The sequence below is a fragment of the Hakea prostrata genome, chromosome 4 (assembly GCF_041222555.1).
Source record: "Hakea prostrata isolate BN-2017 chromosome 4, UWA_Hpros_2, whole genome shotgun sequence".
Lineage (NCBI taxonomy): Eukaryota > Viridiplantae > Streptophyta > Magnoliopsida > Proteales > Proteaceae > Hakea > Hakea prostrata.
In genome coordinates, this window is record NC_142603.1 from 52,555,489 (window position 1) to 52,574,442 (window position 18,954).

Sequence of the window (18,954 nt, forward strand, 5' to 3'; positions counted from 1 at the left end):
GCTTATTGCAAGACATATTTACTGTTTCCGACCCCCCCCCCCCCCCCCTCCCCCAAAAGGAAACAGCTAACCAACGGCCCCAACCGTCCCCGTTTTGTGTCTCCTTTCTTCGGGGGCTTGGCTGGGTTCTTTATTCTTGTGGTAGAACATTAGCTGCTTCCTGATCCCTATGTGAGATTAAGCTGATACAGGTGCAAAGAAAATAAACAACCAGAAACAAGATATAACCAAACACTGAATTATAATTGATGCCTAAAGAAAAATATAGCTTATGATGCATCGGTGTTGCTAACCGCATGAAATCATCGGCAGAATTGGATCTAATGTAGAGGAGCTAAAGGTTTGTTGTCTTGTGGCCTCTTCTAAGCAAAAGGAATGAGTCTGTTTTTCAGTCCAATATAACTCATGTAACTGGGGGGGGGGGGGGGGGGCATCTATATTGATGGGTATCCTCTTGGATGTGAGTGTCTACAGGTACTGTAAGGTTGACTAAATCATAAAGACATCGCCCCCAGAGACCAGATATCCCACCTCAAGAACAGTAAGGTGTACCAAGTTTCAAACACCATTCAATATTTAAACATTAGTGAACAAAAATATGCAACATCAATAAGAAACCATAGTTTCAACTTTCAAGGGGGCAATATGTCACTCTATGAGCCCCCAACTGATATAATGGATACTACAAGTTAACTGATCAAGCCACAATAAAGACTGCACCATAAAAAGATGCATGGTCCTTTGAGAGATGCACAACTGGGTTCCAGGGATCAACTGAGACAAACCTTTTTTTAAACTGGGTCATGATCTTCTCCTCACCATTTTCTCCATAATCTCAGTCCACTTAGTAGATACAACAGAAGCCTCACATTGGCTGCCTCCTTCACACCATCCACAAAGGGGAGAACTGCATTGATCTGTAACTCTGCTGAAGATTGATTCTTTTACTCAAAAAGCCCTAAAAGTTTCCAAGCTTGGCCCTTCCAGGGACATTGAGCAAGCAATCAAAGGTACCAATCCTCTCTCGAAGTTTCATTCTCAACTCAAAAATCTCAACAGCTCTCTCAAAAAGCCATAAAAGTTTTGATCGGATGTGAACTCATTGACTACGTCTTTCACATTCTCACCAAGAAAGAGACTATCGTCGGTCTGACTTCCATTACTTTTATTCTCGCTTTCATCATCATCCCAGGTTTGTTCTGTTTCTATTTCTCTATCTGAAAAGCCAGGAGGCCATATGATTCAAAGACAGAAGAAATAAGTGTAGCCGACGAAATCGGACTGCACTGCGTGATTAATCAGAAAGACCGCAGCATAGCTGTGTGAGAAGAGAACAGAGACACGATACTAACTACGACTAGTTGCATAATTGTTATTATACCTCGTTTCCTGCATCTACCCCTGAAACCCTATAAAAATTCTAAAATTTAACACCCAGAAACTCAAGACTTGAAATTCTTGCTGTAAACCAGACTGGAAAGAAGCTGAGGAAAGAAACTAACACCATGAAACTCAAGACTTGCAATGCTTCCTGTAAACCAGACTTGATAGACTGCGGAAAGGTGTGTGACATAATATATGAAACTTCACTATGAGAACTATCGAAACAGCGATGAGGAGGAGACTAATTATGACAAGACAAGGACAAAGAGCTACCATTACAAAAGCACATTTGCTGTCCGCGAACTCGTCTTTGTCGTCTTGATCGTCCCTGATCTCGAAAGCATAGCTTGGAAGAGGAGCATCAGTCGTCGCCATGGAGATGGTAGATTTGAGTTTCCAGTTAGTCAAAACGGCAAACAATCATATGATTTCCTCGATTAAAAGGAAAATGGGTTCCGATCTGAGAATTCCAGGCTCAGAAACGAACAATGGAGAAGAAGCTTGAAAGATCCTCCTCTCAACCGCTCGAAAAACTGAAACCAATTGAGACTTCTGGTTAACTAACAAAACAAACTCAGATTCAGAAGATGCTGGTGATGAATTATTGTGATTTCTTATCTTTTATATCAAATCCGGTAGGTAGTAGTGGCTCATCCTGTTCGGTTTTCGTCGGCACTCGGTTGGTACATGGTGGACTGGTAGCGGCTCAATTCATTCGGTGGGTAGTTCTGACTAAGGTCTCAATTGAATTAGTTGAGTTTGGTTCAACCGGTTCCAAAAAGAAATCTGTATAAACCGAACCAGAAGTGAATCGATACATAATTGGTTTGCTTTTGATTTTACATTTTTCCTTTTCTTGTATTTATTGATTTTATACTGTCTTGGAAGGAGCGCGGGAACCACCGCCCGGGCGCTTCATGCCCGTCATCATCCCACTCGCGGGCGGGCGCCACGCCGGCCTGTGGCGGCCCGGCCCACCCCCCCTTCGGGGCGTGGGGCTCGCCCCGGCTTGGGGCCCCGCCCCCGCCCGGCGGGTGGGTGGCGGAGTGGCGGCGCGCTTGCTGGGTTGGAGGCGCGGTGGCCCTCTGCTCTCTTCCTCACGTTGGGTCCTTGTGTTGCTGTTCGGGTTTTTTTTTTTTCTTCTTCTTCTTGGCCGCGGCGCCCTCCGTGGTGGGCGCCCCCCGCCGGGGCCGGTCCGTTACCGCGGACTGTTTGGCGGGGGCGGCGGCGGGTGGCCGTGGGGCCGCCGGTTCGGCGGCGGCGCTTCGGCCCGGTGTAATTTTGGTTGCGGCGGGGGGCCCGGGCGGGACCGGGGGGGGTGGGGGGGGTGTTGCCTGGTTTTGCCCCCGCTTTCGCCCCCGGAGGACCGCCCTCTTGGAATGGGGAGCCATCTGGCTCATTCTTCCTCAAAGGAAATTTAAGAACGTGTTTGATAACTCACCAAGTTTTTGCATAGAAAAACACCAGAATTAGTTATTGTAATTTTTAGAAGTATAAACATTTTTAGATATTTGATAAAATTTATTTTTGAAAGCCAGAATTTTATCAATATAGTTTTAGTAGAATTTTTTTTTTTATATAAGACATCAAATTTTATAAATACTCCTATCTAACTGTTTCACTTAAACTAGCCAACACACAACTTTTGCTTAAAGAAAAAAAAAATGCAATAATAATTTGTTGTTGCGTCAAAATTATTACTTGAAGTAGAAGTTTTCATAATTTTCAATTATGTTTCAACTTTTAAGAATCACTTGAAACAAAATAGTTTTATCAAAAGCACTAAAAATGATTTTGGATGAGTTATCAAGTGGGTGCTCATATTTTCCTCTTTGGTTCACTTCTTCATTTGAAGAATGAAATGAGCAGAACTGGAAAGTGAAAAAGGACAGAAATTGTGCATTCACTGCATTATTTGATCAATTTGATTCAACGATAAACTGGTCCAAGATATTTTAATTAAACCGGGTTTTTTCGTTCTTCGGATTGAATTCGTTTCAAACGTCCGATTTGGATTACAGAAGTAACATAGAACGAATCGGGGAGCAAGTAGCAACACAAAAGAATGTGGTGCGAAGTGCAGCTGCAGCTGTGCGCGCCGCGCCGAAATTTCCCGCCAATCCTCTACAAAGGAAACGCTTCTGATAAATTCTCAATTGTCTTCTTCCCTCTTGTGGTGTGTAACGATTCCTCCAGAAGTGTTACGATGCTCGAATCAGTTCAGAAGACGGTCAAGGATTTTTGTTCGACTTCGGATGAATGCTGCTATGAAGCTTGGCTTAATATATTCGATAAGCTGGTTCGTAAGCACGTAGTTCGGTATGATTATGCCAAGGAGGAGGTTTTGGTTCTTGCACATGAGAGGGAAGCATCGGATGAGAGTTCACCAACGAAGGCTAAGGGATAATGTGGGGAAGGAGACGGTAGAAGCTGATTAACAAGAGATGGATCTCGATAAAGAAGATGAATATGCGGTGTTAAAGAGTTCAAGATTATCGTTTTACAACAGGAATTCGTGGTACTTTGAATGATTACAGAACCAGATTAGTCGTGTCCGTGAAATGCTGAAAGTAAGTTCTTTTGGTTCTCTTTAAATCTACTCCTGGCAATCGTTGATCCTGTATGAACAGTATGATAGAGGTCTTTTTTTCTGAAGCATATCATTTCACTACCTAAATCAATAACGAGTCAACTTCTCAACGACCATTGTTGTTCTTTTTCTCCAGGTTGTAAGTTGTAATCTTATTGTATTTCCATTACTTATGCTTTATAATTAATTTACTTATTTGTAACTCGTGGATTCTGTTCTGCTGAACTTTTATTTTGAAGATGAAACAGCCATATGTTATCATGCATAATAAGAGCTGTATAGTCGGAATTCCAGCTGAAAGAGACAACCCGGGAGTGGTCTACTGAGGAAAATAAAATAACGGCAATTAGATAAATGGAAATTAGGTAGTCCTATTCCTAGTCTACTCTTTTGTGAATCATGGTGTTTCAGTTCTTCCTGAGACACGAGTGCATATTATCTTCAATGTGAAATGAAATCAAAGCATCCCTTGAGGGTAGAATTTTACTTGTTCTGATGATTCTTTTTTTCCCTCTGTGTTGTTGCTCTATGTTTTTGGTATACCTAAAGGAAAAAAGATGCAAACAATTTGATTGTGAAATTTCCTGTGTGCTGTTGCTCTGTTTTTGGTATACCTAAAGGTAAAAAGATGCAAAAAATTTGATTGTGAAAATGTCTCACCGTAGGAGAACATCTGCCTCTATTTTTACAGGTTAGCACTTGATGATGCAGCGTGATTTGGTTCACATGAAGTGGAAGTAAGTACTAATCTATCTTGACTCTACTCCCCTAACTGCTTAACATAAATACAAAGTAAATGCAGTTCTTGTGTTGATTGGTTGAGTTGTTATGTTACCTTGCATATGTGTCGATGTAAAGAGGTTCTTAGGTACCTATTCACCTGTCTCCCATTCTCCCCAAACACCCCCTTCCCCCACCAGATTTCTGTTAATTAAGTTGTAGCCAAGATTCAGTTTTGTCTATCTCCCTAGTCAGAGGATGCTTCAGTGTTGCATTTAGATTGTGGAGGCATCAATATGATCTCTTATGCTTCCTAGATGTTTCAATTCCATTACTTGAAGTATAATATTCTCTTCTACTGCGGAGGATCTTAAAGATGGTAAAAGGAGGTCTTCTAAGTGAAGTGAATTATGATCCCAAGAGTCATTACTTGCATCCTGACTTCTTCAAGGTGGGGGGTTATCAGGTGGACATTACTGATCCTTGTAGTTGGTTAACTGGGTTGCTTTTGTGCTTTATATTAGTTTACCTGTAGCGTTATTGGTGGGAGTTCAAGTTGAAACATGTGTATAAACTTCTTTTACAAGGTATTACTGTGGTTTATGTAGCATGGTTTGAAAATGTTTATGAGCAAGTTGCATAGACGAAGTTTCTTGCTTTTCAAATTTTGCCGGAAAACAATGAGGTATAATAGAGTGATATTATACATTGAAGAGTAGCAAGGCCATTTCATGTGGAGAGAGGGAGACACATGTGCCAGTGTAACTATCCTAGCTGCTCACAGAACCTTTTCACTGAGTTTAAACATTTGATCATTTTGGAGCAGATGGAAAATTTTTATGAGCTGTCTGAACTGAATGCTGATATAGAAGGCAGAAGAGCTTGACTTCGAGTACATGAGGTATTCATGAGTATTAGAACATTTCCTTCCTTTGTTCTATATGGCTTCCCATGATTTCTTTTGGAGATCTTGGTTCATGTAAAAATCTACTGCTAAGTGCTTTTCCTCCTTTTAATTCCTTTATTTTCTTTGATTGCAAAAGCAATGAAGCTGCAGTCTTTGTCCTCCTCACATCCCCACCACCTACAAGAAGAAATCCCATGCATTCTCTCTCTCATGGGATATTCTTTTTAAGTTTATGGTTGATACTACCTGAGGTGAATTTATTATGTTTGCTAGAAAAACAATTGCTGAAATACTCATCTCGTCAAACGTTGTGAAACATGAAACCTGACCTGTAATTATGTAAGGAACACCAACTGAAGGAGAGATGCTATCAAGCACCATTATACTTCTTATCTGAAGGCAGGCTGAAAGACAAATTTTGGGTAACCAAGAGAGTTTGTGCTTGAACACAGGCTGACTGTAGTACTTTATTTTGTCTTCCAAGTAAACGTTTTTCTTTATACTGCCATGATATGATTCATGGCCGCCTTATCATTAGACTGAAAGGAAAGTCAGTGTAGTTATACTATCCAACAAGTGTGTAACCTGAACCTGTTCTTTATTCATCCAAAAAAAAAAAAAAAAAAAAAAAACCCTGAACCCTGTTGGTCAGATCTGCCAAACTGGACCTTTTTTTGACCTTTTAGGTGTTTGTATTTCACCAACTTTGTCCCAACAAGATTTTCTTTGATTTCAAATATTGGCCTTCAAATAGCTGAAAAACAATTTCTTTTACAGAGAGCAACGATGTGGTGCTCAGCATCCCCCAAACCCCACCCCCCACAAAGAAAATGACAAGTAGGTATAGAATTTTCAGGAGTGTTGTACTTGGGTATGTACTGAGTAGGTTAAATATTCATCTTCATCTTCATCTTCTTGGCCATTTGAATCTTCTTGGAACCGTGAAGAGTCACGAAATTCCTGATACATCAAAAAACAAAATAAAAAATCAACAGTTGTTTTACATACATGCGTTTAATGCTTTGCAAGGACACCATTCCTGGGTGCCAATCTTTTTGGTTTTAATCTGCAAGATCTATATTCATATGGAATTTTAAGGTAAGAGGTTATGTACACTATTGTGTACTCAGTGTATGGTGCATGATTCTGATTCAGCTGTTGGATGAGAATGAAAATCTTCATGTCATGCAGTATTTGAAAGCACATCTGAAAATCTCTGTGTTTCTAAACTTACCTGATGCCGCTGGTGAATGGTTCTCTGGATTGCAGTTATTGTCCGCATCATTACATAGAGAGGAACAATGATACCGCCAGCTCTCAGAACAAATAGCTGCGAAAATCATGGGAAAAGAAGCAGAGACATAAAAAAAGAGGAGACCATCAGACCGAAGTGTCAAAAGTACCTAGCATCTCATCCCTCTTTTTTCTTTTCAAATTATGTCAAACCCCTATTGAAAAGTGTGATTTCTTTTACTTACTATTAGAATTGTGAAAGCATAGTGGTCTGTTCCACCAGCTAGCAATGCAAGGAGGTGTTTCAAAAGCAATAGGACTCCAAACTGCATTTCATTACAAAACAAATTAAGAGTGACAATCAGAAAAGACAATTCAAGATCATCATTTGGATTAACAAATGTGTTAGTGCATCTTTAGGGTGGTTGCTGCATAACCAAGTTCCCAGTTTGGTGAGGAGAATCTGAGTTAGGATCCTCTATCTGACAAGGTAGATGTATGTGTTCTCCTCACATATTTTTTTTAACACACACAACCGATGGGATTCCTTTACCTAAGTCAACAAAATGATTTACAAGTGGGTCTCACGTGGGTCCTACACCTATTATAGGGTGGAAAATTGTGAATAGAGCACAAACCTCTACCGAAAGGGTTAGAGGATATGGACTCGGTGATCCCAACCTCGTGTCATGATAAAAGACTATGTGGATCTGACCTGGCAGGACATGTGTGCCACGTGGATGGATAAAAGAATGGAAAATAGAATTGGTATGTAATATCCATCCATATCGGATCCAGTCCACCTCAGGTGGATTTTTTATTTTTAATTAATTAAAAACTCCAAAATGAGTGTATTTTGACAGGTCTTTTTGATGCAAGGTAAGAATTTTGAGCTTGGAGTTTCGACAGTTATAGACATTACCGCGAGGGCCACGGATCGACAGCAAGATGCGCTTCTCTCGGCGGCAGATGAACACTCGGAGTAGTCGGAATCGGCGGCGACGATCGCCATTAATCCTGGGTTACGTAGCTCTTGTTCTTGCCTCCGTAATCGAACGGGTACTTCCGACTCCAGGCTTCCTCTGTTTTTCAATTTTGCTTTCTGAGGTTAATAATCCAACGATTTAACATGAAAGGAAACAAGAAACTCAAACATGTAAGTAAAACTGAGAACAAAGGCTTACCTGATTGTTACCACTACATCGGCAGAATGAGCCTTTGTTGGAGGTGCCTTGTAACCAGGTTCAAATTTCTGCAAATTTTCAATCGCCAGTAGAAAGTTAGCTCAAAAGACTTCATTTTTTTTCGTTGGTGTAAAAAATATTTCGAAAACAGATTTCCATTTTATGGAACTATATGATCAAAGGAGAAAAAGAAAACCCAATTGAAATAGAAGAAAGCACGCCCAATTCAAGACAAAGACTCGAAATAGAAGAAAAAGGAAAACAGAAAGAGAACCCAATGAGGACCTACATGTATGTCCTTTTGTTTCCTCTTTATTACTCTGTTTTCCTGATCAATGAATTAACATTGGTACTAACCTGGAGGCAAATTTCACAAGTAGTGTCACCTTTCTCGTTGCACCATCTCTGTATGCACTCCCTGTGTGCAAACTGAAAGGAACGAACCAAACAAATCTTGATGAATTTGAAGTCAGAGAAACTAGAAGAAAAAGCAAAACAGAGGGAAAAGACACCCCTAAGTTAGGAACACATTTTCCACCTTTACAGTTCCAGAACAAGCACATGGAGATTCCAATGCCTTTGCCTTCAATTCTTCTTCATGGCATATTCTACACTGAGGAATTAAAAATGAGGTCGAACTCTCAACAAACAATGCCACTTCTCCCATTTCAATCTCCTTCGCGCTCTCACTATTGGCTCTCTGTGTGCGTGTATGGATTATGAATTTGGGAATCTGGGTATGATGGATCCCCTGTTAAATACTTAGAAAGCAAACCCTTCTGTGTTATCGGAAAATGGAACTGAAACAAATAGAAAATGACGGATGAAATGGAGATGCGTTCTTACAACACAAGACACCAATCCATACTATTAGGAGGGGAGGAGAGGAAAGAAGGGTATTTTGGTCCGACCAAGTAAACTTGGAATTCACGAGGCCAATTAATTTTCTTAATTACCTTTTTTTTGGTAAACAACCTCTTCTTAATTATCCTTTTTTTGGTGAACAAGTGAACAACCTCTTCTTAATTACATAGGTTATGACTTTGTAGACATCAATCTCAGTTTAAAATATAATATTTTAATAACTCAAAAGGAATTGAAAGTTTGAAACAGACCAGGCCTGAGTTGGGTTCCAGAGGCCTCATCTGTTTTATTTGCAAAGCTTCTTGTGTTTGAACTTTGAAATCCGAATGGGGTCATCATTTTTGTTATTTTTTAATTTTTTATATATATTTTATTGAGTTTTTTTTTTTGGGTAAAATGGGCTGCTTCTCTATTGGACTTTGCTTTGCTGTTTTTTCTACGAGTTTGGGTTTGAATTTTGAATGGGTAGGGAGGGAGGGAAGGAGAGAGAGAGAGAGAGAGAGTGAGAGAGTTTTGCACAGGAAACATGTGGAGAGCAATTGGTGATCTGTTCAGGCCACATTGTAAATCAATTGTCATATCCACTTGGTCTGCTGTCTATCTAAAGGTTGAAATGAACAAATCAGCTAGCCTTCCACCACCTATTAATGGTTTAGACTTAGAGAAGGATTGAGATGATCCATGAAATTTTAGAATGAAAAATGTAAAAAACAATCTTTCATTTGCATAGATTAGCCAAAACTACCGTTCTCTGTTCCCAAGGCTTTAGGCATGCAAAGACAGAATGTGGGTTCAGAGAAAGAGGAATGTGTCTTGTACCGTCTTAAGTACTGCTGGCTTTTTGAATGATTCAAGGGATTTGAAATAGGGAGGAGCAGAGAACTATGAATATATGTATAGTAATAATAAATAATACTATTAGATTAGATTAGGCTGATAATGACAATTATGACCTAAGCTTAACTATTAATTTCTGGGGGAAAAAGATCACGCAGGTGGGTGGGTGATTGGATCCTCTCATGTTCTGGTCATGTAAATAGGAGTATAGGACTGGACGCTATTTTTCTTGAGATGTGGGCCCCTTGAATGATAATAACGTTTCGCATATTATGATTGTTTTTTTTTGTTTTTGTTTTTTTTTTTTTTTTTGGGTTGAAAAAGTATGATTGGTTTGTCACGGAAGATTCTCCACACATTTTTGAAATGGATATGATATTGATATAAATTGACATGTATTAGAGTGTTTTTAGAATTTTTTTCTTCTTCCTTTTAGTTATTACTTTTGATCTTTATTGTTATAGTAATAATAATATATTATTGACATAACATCGGAATCAATGGTTGGTGATGCAGTGGTCCACCGAACACCGCGTCAAGGCCCCCGCTAATGGTTGTTGATAAAATATAATAATCTTTTTTCCAATTAGTTTATATTCAACTTGTTACCTGGTTTGTATACAATTATATATATATATTTTTTTAATTTTATAATTTTATAATTATTAATAATGATTTTCTGGTTCATGTTGAGGGCTTTTTGGCTTTCTATTGCCAAGGTTCGGTTAGGTGTTTTCTTTCTTTCTTCTTCTTCTTCTTCTTCTTTTTTTTTTTTTTAAATTATTATTTTTTATAATGAAAAATAAATTAGCAAATTTAAAGAAGACAGTTACGTAGTTTACTTAGGTCCAATACATTTCAACTTCAGAAGTTCTATTGATGATCTATACGTTAAATAAGTCAAACCATTGTTGGAGTGTGGGGATCTTAAAAACAGTAATGTCTATCGTAGGAGTACAAGAGGCTAGATTTGCCAAAAAGGGGACATGTTCAAGTGGCTATTGTTTGTTCTTCGGGTTTCAAATTAGGTCAATTACTTTTTGCATGTTGTACTTGGTGATGTTGAGGTGTGATTTACAAGCTTGATCTATTCCCGTGCGAAGTTTGACAATGGAAGTGCCAATGATATCTTCACTCCCTAAGCCTCTTGTGCTGATATAGTTGATTTGACCTTCCCCAAAGAAGCCCACACTCCATCCTGCAAAGTGTAGTTGTGAATTATGTGTCCCTACACAATAAAATGGGAGATTGAAACATGTTAGTGTAATGTATATATTGGCAAAAACACGCCGGTCTTTGCATATGGTCCATTGTATTGTTTGGATTCTTTTAGAATCAATAATCCCTTTGGAAGTGAGATTTAAGTTATTACGTATAGGGAGATATTGTGCAATACTCTTGTGGGATTGGGTGCTTGTTTATTAAAGACTTTTTAATTGCATTCTTGCCATACATAGTAATAGGCGATCATAAACACAAATATTAACCACTGCTTAGAATTTTTATCAACAATGTCGATTGATAAGAAATATGTGCATAGTTGCAGGATGGATTGGTATGTAAATCCCTCCGTTCTCAAGCCTAGAGGTCTTGTTGTTTAAATTCTTTAGGTCCAACCACATGAAGTGAAAGAATGCCAATATGACTTTCACCATTTCCGCACAATTTACAATCGCTTGATGATGCTGTCCATTGAGCAAGTGATGCCTTTACCGAAAGTCCTGCATTCAAGAGACGCCAAAAGAAGGTTTTAAATTTGGGGTGTAAGGGTAATTTCCAAAAAAACTCCCACTATGGTTTTGAGGTGTTGTCTGTTGGGGTAAATTTTGATTTGGCCAACGCTTTCATTGCGAATTTAACTGTGAATATTCCGTTTCTTGAAATAAGAGATTGCCAAGGGTCAGATTTAGAAGAAAGATTCAAAGATGCAAAGAAAGCAAGGAGAGGGATTTGATTAGAAATGTACTCCTATTAACATGGTTGAGCGAAGATGCTACTTGTGCCACAATAGTAGTTCTTCCCACAGTTCATAATTGTGTGTTTCCCAAATTTGAGTGTATTCTTGTTGGACTTGATTATGTTTTACCCAAGGATTGATCTAGAATGACGTTTTCCTTCCATTGCCCACTTTTTTTTTCCGGGAGGATGCTTCCAATACCCTTCCATGTCCAAGATCCCTTCCAATAGGATTGGGTTTGGTCTTGTTTTTCACTTTTTGATGTTCAACGAAATCCAATTTTAGCTGATTACACGATATTCCAATTTAAAATCAAATCAAAACTGATTTTTGTTTTTTTTGAGTCATTTTGGTCCAGTTTAACCGCTTTCAACCAAAAAAATGACTCACGTAGCTTTCTGAGTTTTTATTTATTTATATTTTCCCACATCATTAATATGGTAATTTGGAATGTATGGATTGCACTGCTGTGAGTTGTGCTTATCCCCTCTTAACAGTCAGCTTTCTTTGTCGATCATATCATTTATTTTATCTGTCACGATCCCAATGACTAGGATTCAGATTCTTCTCTCCGTTGTGTATCACGTAATGCTTGCTCTTTAAAATCCATATCTTAACAAGCGAGAAGGGAGAGGACGCTAAGTAGTAATCGATTTCGATATGCAGACTGAAATTTTGTTGAGGCTATGTTACTAAAACTGGGTTTTATGAACAATGGGTCAGGTTGGTAATGGTTTGCATTATTCCGTATTCATACAATTTTGCTAACCAATGGTGCTTCGCAAGGAATCATAATCCCTACCCAAGGAATAAGGTAGGAAGACTTCTCGAAAGTTTTGACTATCCCATACACAGAAGACCCTTTTAAATATCGAGGGCTGCCAATGGAGTTTGGGATAAACAAAGCGAAGGAATTTCATGAGCTACATAAGAAAGTGAGTAGCGAAATGGAATGGTGGAAACAAAACTTCTAATCACCCGTTGGACATGAAATAATGCTAAAATCAGTAGCTTTCTGTTGAAAACATGAATTGAGGTTTTCTAATTAGAATATGATTATGTTTCTTAATAAATTTAGAGTTTTATTTCTATTTATTTTATATTTTTTTCCTACTTAGTATAGGGCTTAACTAGGTTATAACTATAAATACTCTATTGAGGTTTTGTGAATAATAAATTTTGATGAGCTTTTCTTTACATTACAACACTTTCTCTATGAACAATTGTGCAATATCACACATTTGACTCCAACAAACAATATATACCACACTCAGGAGGAAGGCAAATGATTTCTATAGGGGAAAAAATGGGGAGGCATGCAAGGTGCATTAGGTTAGCTAGGAGAGGTTGTGTGGGCCAAAATTCAGAGGGTTGGGTTTTTTAAAGATACAAACCATTGCTCCGTTGGCCAAGGTGGCATGGCGGCTATTGAAGAACTCATCCTCAATGTGGAAAAGGTTTATGAAGAGTAACATCATCCTCTCGATTTTTCTTCCCCCAAAATTAAATATTAAAAGAATCAACAAAGGTCATGGTACAGTTTAAATGTCTAATCCATGAAGAAGCTATCAGAATTGTTCGTAGCCCAAAATCCTCTAAGTAACATACTGACATTGTATTACAAACCAATATCACATTATTACCGTGGAAGTCCCTGTGTGCCATAAAAATAAATGAACCGAAAAAAAAAAGAGAGCTTCGTAATTTGCTACCCTGGGAACAGTAAATAAAGGAGAGAGAAAATACGGCTACAAACCCACCCTAAATTTGAAACTTATAATTTAGTTTACATCGCAACCAAAAGCCAATCCAAAGGGATAAACACTTCCAAAATCAAGTCCAGTGATTAATTGCACCAGAATGTCAAAGAACACCATCCGCGCAGTAGGAATCACAGCCTGCTATGTCCTCTACTTGATGTATTGAGAGACCCACTTGAAGCCATCCCCATAACCCATCTTCCGGACGATGCTGCACATGAAGACCTCAAGTGGACGAACATTAGAATCAGCAAGGTTCACCTTACCTTTGCCTGTGGTGAAGTTTGTCAGGCCAAGGTGGTACCGCAGTTCTTCCTCTGATACTGCATAAGCTAAGTCAATTTTGTTCCCAAGGATAAGGAATGGAACATTTGCCAAAGCTTCATCTGAAAGGAGGGCATCCAGCTCTTTCTTTGATTCTGTAAACCTCTCTCTGTCAAATGCATCCACCAGGTAAACAACTGCATCTACCTGCACCATAAACAATAACATTTCGACAGTTAAGCTTGTTACTATAAAACATTAATGTACACTAACGTTTTTGACAGTATATAAATAGGCCAAAATTACAGCAACGAAGGGATTGGGTAGAGAGACAACAAGGCAAAACCATGTAGCAGACATGGTTGTGATCGCCATGAATGCTGCTGGGTTATTAACCCAAAAAGACATTGGAGGTGAAGTCAATAATCAAATATGCACAATGATCTCAGCAAGCTCATGAACTATGATATGCCTCATAAAATATTGCTTTTCTTTGAATATTCTCAGTATACTCGACCCCCAATCTGGAAGCAAGTATGGCACCTGGACACAACAGGGATATCCCACATAAAAAATTATCAAAGATGCACAATCACTGCGTGTACTGTCAATCTCTCTCAAATCCAAATAACTTCTCGTTTAACTTTGAGAAATTTTAGAGCTAAATAAATATTTAGATGCAAAAAAATAGCACTAAATGATGCTAGAAGGATAAATTGACTTATGCAACAAGCAATTCCACAAACACCAACCGCATGCACATCGTTCCAAGAATAGCAAGTCCAACAAACCATGGGGAAGAAAAGAAAAAAAATCAACAAAGTTGAAAAGATTGCATTTACAACCAAATGCATCCGTCTCTGATATTTTTTTCTCCCTGATCTCACCACCAACTTATCTCAACATGCATAACTCTTTTCTGTACCTACGATCAAATATCCCTCCTTACAATCAGCTCCATTTTATCAGTAGTCTTGTAAACATCATATAAACCATGCATATGTGTTCCTTTTTCTTCCCCCCTACAATATCTTCCTTATATGTGATCATTTAAGAGGAAGACCAGCTATACATAGTAAAGGCTCACAACAGAAAAAATAAATAAGCACTCCATACACACAGATACAGCAGCTCCAAAGTAGCCGCCTTAATTAAGTCCCTTGCTCTTTTCCTTCCCTCTCTCTGTCCCTGTGTATGTGTCGAAGAAAAATGATTGACTGAGGTTATAATTACCCTTTTTCTTTTCATGTTCTTATATTATAATTTCTTAAGCGCTGAGATAGCTAAACTCACAGTACATTAAAGGCTGTAAAACATAAGCCATCAAGTATTGCTGAAAGAAAAGAATGTGGATCAGCTAGGCAGCTCAGAGGTTAGAGTGAAGCATATGACTCAAAGATCAGATCATAAAACTCTATAAGCAAATTGGAAACTCAATGGAAACAGGAACCCTGTAAAGGGACAGAGAATAAAAATGTTTACAATCTGAGGCTACCGACACTTAATACATCCTACCATATAAGTTGGCTAGTTGCAAATCAGAATTGTATGAAAAGAATGTGGATCAATTCTGGAAGGACATAAGACGGTTAGACTGTAACATATGACTGAAATAGCCTAGGTTATACAAAAGCTAGAAACAAATTGGAGACACTGAGAAACAGGAACCCTGTAAAAGGAACAATGCATAAAAACTTAAGACAATTTGCCAACAAACTGTGATGAATGACACTGTATCCTACCATATAGCTGTAAATCAAAATTGTATGGAAGGAACTTGGATGAGTTTGGGGACAGCTCAGAGGGTTAGACCAGAAAATAAGACTGAAAGACCCTATATCATACAAAAACTAAAAAAAAAAAAATAATAATAATAAAAAAAGAAAGAAGAAGAAGAAGAAGAAGAAGCAGCAGGAGCCTTGTCAAGGGACAAAATAAAAATCTTTCACAGATCCCTAAATTCTATGGTAACTGACACTTAATAGCCATTGATACAGAAAAGCCGCCTTGGACTGACCCAAACCCAACTTGGTTTCTAGACCAAAATGCACTGGTCCAGTTTGAGTCATGGGTCTAGCAGAATTTTATGATGCATTTGGTAACGTCACATAGAAAGGTTTTAGTGAACGGGTAGGTATTTGTTAAAATGGTTCGTTCATTTGTTATTGAAGAACGAATGGGTGTGAAAAATGGTCTAAAGAATGGCTTTTGCAAAACACGTGACATGTTCTGTTGAAGGAACAAAATCAAGAATGATAAGTTGTTTGTAATATTCAAGGAGACACACATCAGAGTAGTTCACGTGAAGTCCTCTATTGCAGGGAGAGGTCTCTTGCAACTCCTAAGTCTCCAGGTCTCCTGATTTCCCTCATTTCAACTCCATGAAACTCATGTACCATCAAACAAGACAATCAAGATATCGAAATCCTAGGAGGTCATGACACCAGGAACTCCTCATCAAAACCAACTCAGAATTTCTCAAAGCTGAAAAGCTTTCTTCTCTCCTCTGCTTCTGTTCTTTCAGCATCCCACCATCATTCTCAACTGCTGCTCTCTCTCACCACCTTACCTGCTTTCTCAAGTCAGAGTCAGCTCTTCATCGGTGAACTCATTCAGATTCTTTACATACCCTTGTCTCTGGTCGTAAATTCATTCATTCTACTTTACACTCTTCAAGACTATGAAAATCTCATTTGTAGAAGTTTTAGATCACAAGTTCCGCGGGGGGGGGGAGATATTTTGGAGATGGTATCAAAAATTTGTTGCAAGACCACTAGTGGCAAGGAACTTTGATCTTCTTGCTGGGTATGTCTTCCAAATTACATTCTCCACCTAGTTATGTAAATTTTTGTAAACCCTTTTGCTTTGCTGATGAAGAAGTCATAGCCTCTTGTTTTTCCCCCCTTTCTATTATATTACTACTTTAGAGAACCACAATGTCTTTGTTTGACAACTTTCTTTTGGGTAACTAATGCTTTTGTTTTGTATGTTTTGCATAGATGACCGGTAATGGCTTACATATTGGGTTCTGTATTCCATGATTACCCTCTTCAGGCTTACCTTTGCCAAAGTTAATTGAGTGGTAAAGTTTTTCTGACAAAATTTGTTTTCAATCGTCAAATAACTTACAAAATTTTGTTTAGATCCTGAACTGATTTTGAGATACTGGTTTGGCATGAGTATATGATTGCTTTCCCATATATAACCTATTGGCCCCTGGGTTTCACGTTTTAACCGATGCTACAACTTAGGAGCACAAAATTAACAAAAGGAACCAATTATATGATGAATGTTTTTTTGAGGTACACATTGTTTGAACCTTAGCGAAGTTGGTGCAGTAGGCTAGACTAGTTGTAGCTGTAGGTTAGATGTGGTAACAATCATCCACAAGGGCAACTCCGATAATTTTTAACGAAAATTGACCAAAAGCTTGAACAAATGAGCTTCTAACAGAAGAAAATACAAAATTTTGATTGAGTTGGGGCAAGATATCTCCTCCTGTTCGCGTTTACAATATCATCCTCTATATCTCCAGCTCTGCTGCAACTCAAGATAATTCCCAACTAATATGATCCTAAATGTCGACACCAACAACCTGAGCTCAAACCTGATCTCATTCTAGCTGATATGTCTCCTATTAATGAGAGGTAAGGAGGACATGAACCATGAAATTGAAAACATTTCAAGAGTGCAAGAATCAGGCCCAAATGGATAATGTCAATAAGTGTAGGAACCACGTTATATAGCATGAACAAGCACGTTAAAATGGATGTGAAGATCTCAAATGACAACTTGGCCAGAAAAATTCAAAACTCAACTGAGGAACTTAAATGAGCAGTAGAAAAGTGATATCTACCAAAGAATGCACTACACGTCATCATCAGCCATTGTTTAGTGAATTTACTTCTTTTCCATTACAAGAACTTTTCACACACATCTTCTGCAACATTTATATTCCTACCAATAAAGATCCGCTATTCCATTAAGGATGCGTCCACTTACGAAGGATGGATTTGTTCCATCTTGATATCCGTTATCGAATCTAATTAGTTTACTTCACACGAAACACAGCCAAATTAGTTGTTTTAGAATGCTATTTTGCGAAGTGAAAGCATTCTGCAGAAGATCACCTTAAACTATATGCCTCAGTAATCCCCCCCTCCAATAAAAAAAGAAAAAAAGAGAGGAGATATTAAGCAGCTTAAATGAAAAGTTTTAACTAAAATCAATCTATTCATTCTTTCGCATTAACTCGTCAAATGTACCTTAGCATAGTAATCTTTCCAGACTCTGCGGGCGATCAGATGGCCTCCTAAATCAAAGGCTTTAAACTTGATTTTCCCGATACTTAATTCCTCCGATGTTGGATACTGAGTCGGTTGATGCTGAACTAGTCTCTGGATGTCACCCAATAAACAAATTAAAAGAACACACATAAGGTAAAACCAAAGATATGGGGAAGAATTTTAAATTGTGCAAAGAATCCAAGGAAAAACTAGAGACCTCATCTTTCAACATATGAAGGAGAGTTGTTTTCCCAGCATTATCAAGTCCTAGAAACAAGATCTTGGCCTCCTTCTGCCAAAGACCAAGAGATGCAAGGACACCGTAGAACCAATCGAAAAGAAACATGACCCCTGACGAGAGTCAAGATCAACGAACGGACAAATCCCTCAAGAATCCACTGCAGAACCTACCAAAATCCGGTCAAAATGACTAGATCGACGGATCGAATACCTTCAAAGTTCATATCTGCGTTCAATTTGTCTGAGAACTAACAAATTTCCCGCAAGCAAATAAATGACGAGAGACGGAAGCAGCCATGGAAACCTCGAGGTAGACGAGAAAGAGAGAGAGAGAGAGCATAGAGCTTTGAAATGACGGAATAAAAATTGGAGAAACCGCGAACCCTTGTGTAAACTGGACCGGGTGTTCGCATATGCCCCGTCTACGATTAAAGCACGTGATCTGGGTCAGGTTACGGGTCCTTCGGTTTTCCGGGAGTATCGGGTCTGGATCACCCAATGCTTATAAAACATTCTGATGTTCTTTTGTTCGTTCGACTAAAAGAAGAAAACAGGTTCTTTTGTTCTCTGAGAGAACAAAAACTAACGGTGATGTTTCAGATTTGAAATCTCTAGATTTTTGAAATCTCCAGACTCAAGTAACAAACAGGCCCTAAAAGAGTTTTTTATCAGTGGCCTACTGAAGTTGGTGAAACTCCAGGTGCCTAACCCCTTAAGTAAGAAACGGTG

The 18,954-nt window shown here is 38.6% G+C and overlaps 2 protein-coding genes and 1 long non-coding RNA gene across 3 annotated transcripts; all 3 read right to left on the minus strand.

Moving 5' to 3' along the window:
* Positions 1-418: 418 nt before the first annotated feature.
* LOC149019532 (uncharacterized) lies at positions 419-2,070 on the minus strand. The gene is made up of 2 exons (XR_016173087.1): positions 1,657-2,070; positions 419-1,217 (listed from the first exon to the last, which is right to left on the minus strand). It is a non-coding gene; the product is annotated as an uncharacterized LOC149019532 (long non-coding RNA).
* Positions 2,071-6,227: 4,157 nt separating this feature from the next.
* On the minus strand, positions 6,228-8,841 carry LOC149019533 (uncharacterized). Its single transcript, XM_089151050.1, has 7 exons — positions 8,556-8,841; positions 8,375-8,446; positions 8,018-8,085; positions 7,756-7,915; positions 7,079-7,159; positions 6,835-6,930; positions 6,228-6,560 (listed from the first exon to the last, which is right to left on the minus strand). Exons 1-7 carry the CDS (start codon positions 8,682-8,684, stop codon positions 6,453-6,455), a joined length of 714 nt encoding a protein of 237 aa, XP_089007176.1. The 5' UTR covers positions 8,685-8,841; the 3' UTR covers positions 6,228-6,452.
* A 4,307-nt stretch (positions 8,842-13,148) lies between these two features.
* On the minus strand, positions 13,149-18,597 carry LOC149019534 (small COPII coat GTPase SAR1A-like). Its single transcript, XM_089153529.1, has 3 exons — positions 18,203-18,597; positions 17,965-18,096; positions 13,149-13,906 (listed from the first exon to the last, which is right to left on the minus strand). The coding sequence occupies exons 1-3, from the start codon at positions 18,329-18,331 to the stop codon at positions 13,586-13,588; spliced, it is 582 nt and encodes a 193-aa protein (XP_089009655.1). The 5' UTR covers positions 18,332-18,597; the 3' UTR covers positions 13,149-13,585.
* Positions 18,598-18,954: the final 357 nt, after the last annotated feature.